General features: G+C 51.3%; 1 protein-coding gene across 1 annotated transcript in view; it reads left to right on the top strand.

The window, feature by feature from the left end:
- Positions 1–7,500, top strand: part of hecw2b (HECT, C2 and WW domain containing E3 ubiquitin protein ligase 2b) — a gene marked incomplete at its 5' end in the record, with an annotated part of 41,411 nt that overhangs the window by 18,240 nt on the left and 15,671 nt on the right. The window contains 5 exons of the mRNA XM_083633107.1: positions 1,542–1,684; positions 2,409–2,509; positions 4,016–4,989; positions 5,315–5,474; positions 5,842–6,027. Of these exons, the coding sequence (XP_083489233.1) occupies positions 1,542–1,684; positions 2,409–2,509; positions 4,016–4,989; positions 5,315–5,474; positions 5,842–6,027 (1,564 nt within the window). The remainder of the gene's footprint in view (positions 1–1,541; positions 1,685–2,408; positions 2,510–4,015; positions 4,990–5,314; positions 5,475–5,841; positions 6,028–7,500) is intronic.

Genomic DNA, 7,500 nt, shown 5'->3' with positions numbered 1-7,500 from the left:
TCTCAAACCATGTGACGGACTAGGCCACGTGTCCTGGTAGGCGTTGACTTGTGGTAGTAACGTTGATTCCTCGACTAGTCTATGCAACCCCTATTATATATACAGGTCAGGTAGTAGAGGTCATATTGTGTCACCATCTCATAATTAATGACAGGGTTATTTAAGTAAGTTCCATTCTGATGCACATAGGAAATTAGATACATCATACAAGTGTTGACAGATTTGGCGTGTTCGATGATGCCTGATGAAAATGAAATTAGGAAACTGCTGTGAACTGTTTGGTTTCACCAAAAGATCTGAATGGGGGTCTGGAAAGTGCTTGAAAGGGATTGAATTTCAAAAATAAAAATCAAGTACTTGAAAGTGCTTGAATCTATAAAAAGGTCCTTAAAAGTGCTTGAATTTCGCCTCCCGGAATCTCTGAGTTTGAGCCTCGTGCGCTCCCTCATCACAAAACTGCTGGGCCAAGCTTGATGGACTTTCTTCCTATCTACAGTATCGCTCTCCACGCTGCACACAGCGTCTTGCTGCTCTCCACGCTGCACACAGCATCTTGCTGCTCTCCACGCTGCACACAGCATCTTGCTGCTCTCCACGCTGCACACAGCATCTTGCTGCTCTCCACGCTGCACACAGCGTCTTGCTGCTCTCCACGCTGCACACAGCGTCTTGCTGCTCTCCACGCTGCACACAGCGTCTTGCTGCTCTCCACGCTGCACACAGCGTCTTGCTGCTCTCCACGCTGCACACAGCGTCTTGCTGCTCTCCACGCTGCACACAGCATCTTGCTGCTCTCCACGCTGCACACAGCGTCTTGCTGCTCTCCACGCTGCACACAGCGTCTTGCTGCTCTCCACGCTGCACACAGCGTCTTGCTGCTCTCCACGCTGCACACAGCATCTTGCTGCTCTCCACGCTGCACACAGCGTCTTGCTGCTCTCCACGCTGCACACAGCGTCTTGCTGCTCTCCACGCTGCACACAGCGTCTTGCTGCTCTCCACGCTGCACACAGCATCTTGCTGCTCTCCACGCTGCACACAGCGTCTTGCTGCTCTCCACGCTGCACACAGCGTCTTGCTGCTCTCCACGCTGCACACAGCGTCTTGCTGCTCTCCACGCTGCACACAGCGTCTTGCTGCTCTCCACGCTGCACACAGCGTCTTGCTGCTCTCCACGCTGCACACAGCGTCTTGCTGCTCTCCACGCTGCACACAGCGTCTTGCTGCTCTCCACGCTGCACACAGCGTCTTGCTGCTCTCCACGCTGCACACAGCATCTTGCTGTATATTGACTTGTATACAGTATGTGAACATCTCTCTCTGTGAATTATTGGCCCATAAGTTTGAAATAATTTCTCCTTGAATAGTGCTTGAAATCTATCATTACAGAAGAGTGGCACCCCTGTATCTCTCTCCTACTCTCTTTCTCTCCCTCTCTCTGTCCATGTTTGTATATAATGTATCTCTCTCCTTCTTGCCTCATCCTTTACCTGTCTAACATGATCTCTCTCTCTCTCTCTCTCTCTCTCTCTCTCCTGCAGAAGTACACCTTCGTAGCTCTGATGACAGACGTGTTGGAGATTGAGGTGAAGGATAAGTTCACCACGAGCCGGCCAATCATCAAGCGTTTCCTGGGTCAGCTGATCATCCCCGTGCAGCGGCTTCTGGAGGGGCCCACGGCTGAGTGAGTGCACACACACACACACACACACACACACACACACACACACACACACACACACACACACACACACACACACACACGCACGCACAGGTGCACATCATTTTTGATTTTTCCATTTGAATTTGAATGGTATTGTTTTTGTCCTGTACTAAAATGAACCCTTAACCTACCCTGGTCAGGCAACCCGGGTTAACCCTTTCATACCCCAAATTAACCTAACCCTGCTTGGACCCTTGGTGTGAAAGGACTAAAGGAGTATAATACAGTAGGTGATGCGACAGTGAAGAGCAGCACCTCTAGTGGTCAGTGTTGTGTACTGTATGTACTGAGAATATTTCAGACACAGAGAAGGCCTGAGCAGGCAGACAGACACAACAGCTAACCTTCACCACTTAACCCCAGGAACTCAACATATAGTTCAATCAATACTGATCAATATTTCAATTGGCTCATTGTTACAGCATTGATTCAACATTGATCAACAACTGAGTGCACACCATGATCTATTATGTATGTTTGTGTGTGTGTGTGTGTATGTATGTATGTTTGTGTGTGGGTGTGTGTGTGTGTGTGTGTGTGTGTGTGTGTGTGTGTGTGTGTGTGTGTGTGCGTGTGCGTGTGTGTGTGCGTGCGTGTGGCCGTGTGCGTGTGTGTATGTGGACATGTGCGTGTGTGTATGTGGACATGTGCGTGTGTGTATGTGGACATGTGCGTGCGTGGACAGGGAGCAGCCAGTCAGCTACGGCTTGTGTCGTCGTCTGCCTACGGACCATGTGAGCGGGCAGCTGCTATTCAGAGTGGACCTCACTTCCACTGGAAATGAAGGTGTGTGTGTGTGTGTGTGTGTGTGTGTGTGTGTGTGTGTGTGTGTGTGTGTGTGTGTGCGTGTGTGTGTGTGTGTGCGCGTGCATGTGTGTGTGTGTGTGCGCGCGGGTGTATAATGAGTATATCCGCATGTAGTCTCGCTGGCCAGCCTCCTCTCCCTTCCGTCCGAGGAGTCTGCCGCCGCAGGTCTCCATAGTGGGATTGCGCTGGGCGGCGCTTAGCAGCAGTGCCCTTGGAAAATAGTTTCCAACAATACAACTTACCGTTTTCAGTGTGTAGCAACGAGCTAGCGTGTAGGTTTCTGCTGTTAGCTTGCTAGCTAGTTAGCATTGTTGGTATGGTGTTTATTCTTAATCCCCGAGGGGAAAATATTGTTGTTTTCACTGAGGCGGCAGGGCACTATTTACAGCGACACACAGGGAGGAGGGAGCGGAAGCCGCTCTGATTGACATGGTCGGAGCCAATGACAGAGTTTGTAATAAGCCGGGAGCGGACATCCGGCTGCCACCGAAACAGTCGCTCCAATGGGGAGCAGCTGTAGAGCAGGGGAGGGTTTATCCCAGTTGCCTGTTTCCGCGGCGCCAGACTCCTCGGACGGAAGGGAGAGGAGGCTGGCCAGCGAGACTAATGCGCATGCAACAAGGAGGAAGGAAAGATGTTTAATGGAGGAGCTTGGGACACATGAAAGTTCCAGAGAAATGAAGGTGATCTCATCTGTCTCCTCTTATCCCCTCCATATACTTCTCCCTCTCTCCACCCCTCTTCTTCTCTCCCCACCTCCTCCCTCTCCTCTTATCCTCTCCATATACTTCTCCCTCTCTCCACCCCTCTTCTTCTCTCCCCACCTCCTCCCTCTCCTCTTATCCCCTCCATATACTTCTCCCTCTCTCCACCCCTCTTCTTCTCTCCCCACCTCCTCCCTCTCCTCTTATCCCCTCCATATACTTCTCCCTCTCTCCACCCCTCTTCTTCTCTCCCCACCTCCTCCCTCTCCTCTTATCCCCTCCATATACTTCTCCCTCTCTCCACCCCTCTTCTTCTCTCCCCACCTCCTCCCTCTCCTCTTATCCCCTCCATATACTTCTCCCTCTCTCCACCCCTCTTCTTCTCTCCCCACCTCCTCCCTCTCCTCTTATCCCCTCCATATACTTCTCCCTCTCTCCACCCCTCTTCTTCTCTCCCCACCTCCTCCCTCTCCTCTTATCCCCTCCATATACTTCTCCCTCTCTCCACCCCTCTTCTTCTCTCCCCACCTCCTCCCTCTCCTCTTATCCTCTCCATATACTTCTCCCTCTCTCCACCCCTCTTCTTCTCTCCCCACCTCCTCCCTCTCCTCTTATCCCCTCCATATACTTCTCCCTCTCTCCACCCCTCTTCTTCTCTCCCCACCTCCTCCCTCTCCTCTTATCCCCTCCATATACTTCTCCCTCTCTCCACTCCTCTTCTTCTCTCCCCCCCTCCTCCCTCTCAATCCTCTCTCCCTCCTCCTCCCACTCCTTCCCTCAGCCTCTCCAGATGCGATGGGAACCATCTTGGGCAGCACGGTGAACGGAGACCCCGGCAGTCCTTCTGACGACGAAGACCTCCCTCACCCTTCCTCATCTTCTCGCATCACGCGCGGACCCTCGCCCACCGGCTCCGACGAGGGTACCCTATTGGTCAATGGCGCTTGTTACTACGGTGACGACAGCGTGTGGCGGGAGCCTGGGCAGATGGGAGACACGGATTTGGATCCTTTGTCTTTGGGTGGCCACACCCACCGGCAGGTGTCGCTGAACGACTACCTGGACGCCATCGGGGCTCCCAGGGGCCCCCGGGAGCAGGCGCCGGTGGGACCCTCACCGAAACTCCGCTCCAGCTTCCCAACGGACACGCGGCTCAACGCCATGTTGCACATTGACTCTGATGAGGATGAGGAGACAACAGGGCAACACAAGGACCAATCACAGGGGGCGAAGCCGCAACTGACGAACACAGGGTTAACTAATGGCACACAAGCAACTGCGAGGGTTTCAGATGCATCTGAGGCTGGACAAGGAAGTGAGGGTTTGAATGGAGAACCAGAGCGAGAGACTGAAGCGGGGACTGGGAGTGGGGTCCGGTCTGGGACTGGAGTCACAACAGAGGCAGTAACGTCAGCCAGTGCAGGAGATGGAACTGGGGCTGAAGATGGTGCTGGTTCTGGTTCTGGTTCTGGCGCTGCAGAAGCGTCTGGAGGCGAGGAGGCAGGGGCTGCTGCTGGAATCACAGCAGAGCTGGGAACATCCACCGCTGCTGAGACTGCAGCTGAGGGGTCGCACGTCACTGGAGCTGCAGCCGAGGCGGAGACTCCCGCTAGGTCCTGCTCATCCCAGGCAGCAGGGGGTCCAGGGCAGCAGAGGGCAATGGTGGAGGCTGTGGAGGAATGTATCTGCCAGGAGCAGAGCTGCGAAGAACCACCTAGCTGTTCTTTTCTTGGCTCTCAGCTTTCCCCTATTCAGGTGAGAAACTCCACATCAGGTGACCAAAAGCTAATGAAAAACACACAGGTGTGCTGATGTTTTGTTACCCAAAAAGACGACAAAATCATTCTCTCCTCTCCTCTCCTCTCCTCTCCTCTCCTCTCCTCTCCTCTCCTCTCCTCTCCTCTCCTCTCCTCTCCTCTCCCCTCCCCTCCTCTCCTCTCCTCTCCCCTCCTCTCCTCTCCTCTCCCCTCCTCTCCTCTCCTCTCCTCTCCTCTCCTCTCCCCTCCCCTCCTCTCCTCTCCTCTCCTCTCCTCTCCTCTCCTCCCCTCCCCTCCCCTCCTCTCCTCTACTCTCCTCTCAGGAGGTGGAAACAAGACAAGAAGTGGCTCCTAAGGCGGAAGAGGAAGGGGTGGAGTCATCGAGCAGTGAGGCAATTGGACTAATAGCAGCAGCCGCTCCTACCAACAGAAACGTAGCTGACCAAGGGGGCGGGGCTACTGGAACCAGTTTTGCTGAAGTTGGTATGTGCTAAATTTGAACAAAAAAGAAAAAATAAAGCATTTTGATTTGCATTGGAAACAAGTGGATTTATTTCACCACATTGGCAGATATGTTATCTTCTTCTAAGATTTTATGTTAAAACTCAATACTAGACTAAAGGACTTGCTAATATTGATTCCCCCCACCCCTATAATTGACCAGTAACAGACGTTTTATGACCCTGGGACCAGCCCAATCCCTATTATATATTTTCTCTCTCTCTCTCTTTTGAGATACACGTTTTCTGTGGGACATTGAGGCTAATTGAGAGTCTAGTGTTGATTTGGACCATCTTTATATTTGTTTGTCCCCCCATTATGTTGCTTTTGTCCGTGTCTTTGTCACAAGAAGCTGATAAAGTAGTCTTAATTACAGGAGCGAGAGCCAGCAGAGGGGATGGGGAGGAGGAGGAGGGAGGGGAGGTGTGGAGGAGGCGGTCCATGCAGGCCTCTGGAGGCGTGGCCCCGAACCAGGAAGTGGGCGGGGCCAGAGACACGGCTTATCAGAGCGGGGCGGTGGTGGAGACAGAGACAGGTGAGACGCAGGGTGGTGGATGGATGGTGGAGTATGATGAGTGTTTAGCTGTAAAGCGAGTGTGAGGATACACTATTATGCATTTCTTCATTTAGCCAGGAGAAGCTCTCTTTGCTGCTTCACTGGACCATTAGCAGCTTCATTGCCTTGCTCACCTTCTCGCTCGTCACTGAGGGAGACCAGGCCATTACTCAGTCAGTGCTCCCATCCAAATGTTCCAGTTTGGCTGAACGGTCCCAAGACCATTCTCCTCTCCTGTCCCCCAGGCTTGGTTCAGAGCTCAGAGATGACAGCATGAAGTTCATACTGTACCTGCGTGCCACAACTCAGACTGAAGGAGCCCAACTTCAGCTCAAATCACTTACCAGGTCATTTCCCTGGTGTTGCACACCCAGTTCTGGTCCTCGATTTTCTTTCTCAATGAGAGCCTGTTTCTCTATTTTCGTTGTTGTTGTCTCTTTGCCTTTTATACCTATTTCAGTCTTTCTTTTTTCATTTGCCTGGTGCAATCGCAGCCAGGTCGCTGTCATTTAAATCAAAAATAATGTTTATTATTAAACCATACTGATTACATCTCCAATACTTTTTGTATGCTGTATAAAAGCAACAAACTCAGCCAAAATTGGGACTGGCTTCTCTCCAGGTCAGAGGATTGAACCATCTGGGATTATTATTGTTAATAAAGAGCAGAGCATTATTCAAAGCATGGTTCAGAACAGGTTTTAAGAAGTGGCCAAACGAGTTGAGGAATTACAGAGTGAACAGTTCTGCTTATTTAACCTTTGGACAATATTAGATATTAGCAGAAAGCAGCAGTGTGTTGGAGGTGAGGGGAGCTGGAGATTAATGGGTTTGGAGTTTTGTGTGACGCTGAGTTAAGCTCCACAGGGGAATGTTCACCGGGCCAAAGATCTGCCTCCTGTAAAATGAGCAAGGCTTACTGGTCGTAGTCTCCTGTAAAATCAGCAAGGCTTGCTGGACGTAGTCTCCTGTAAAATCAGCAAGGCTTACTGGTCGTAGTCTCCTGTAAAATCAGCAAGGCTTACTGGTTGTAGTCTCCTGTAAAATCAGCAAGGCTTACTGGACGTAGTCTCCTGTAAAATCAGCAAGGCTTACTGGTCGTAGTCTCCTGTAAAATAAGCAAGGCTTACTGGTTGTAGTCTCCTGTAAAATCAGCAAGGCTTACTGGTTGTAGTCTCCTGTAAAATCAGCAAGGCTTACTGGTTGTAGTCTCCTGTAAAATCAGCAAGGCTTACTGGACGTAGTCTCCTGTAAATTCAGCAAGGCTTACTGGAAGTAGTGTCCTGTAAAATCAGCAAGGCTTACTGGTCGTAGTCTCCTGTAAAATCAGCAAGGCTTACTGGAAGTAGTGTCCTGTAAAATCAGCAAGGCTTACTGGTTGTAGTCTCCTGTAAAATCAGCAAGGCTTACTGGTTGTAGTGTCCTGTAAGATCAGCTAGGCTTACTGGAAGT

This window comes from Poromitra crassiceps (assembly GCF_964638095.1).
Source record: "Poromitra crassiceps genome assembly, chromosome: 3".
Taxonomy (NCBI): domain Eukaryota; kingdom Metazoa; phylum Chordata; class Actinopteri; order Beryciformes; family Melamphaidae; genus Poromitra; species Poromitra crassiceps.
The sequence above is the reverse complement of the archived record's forward strand: the minus strand, read 5'-3'. Positions and strand labels throughout refer to the sequence as shown.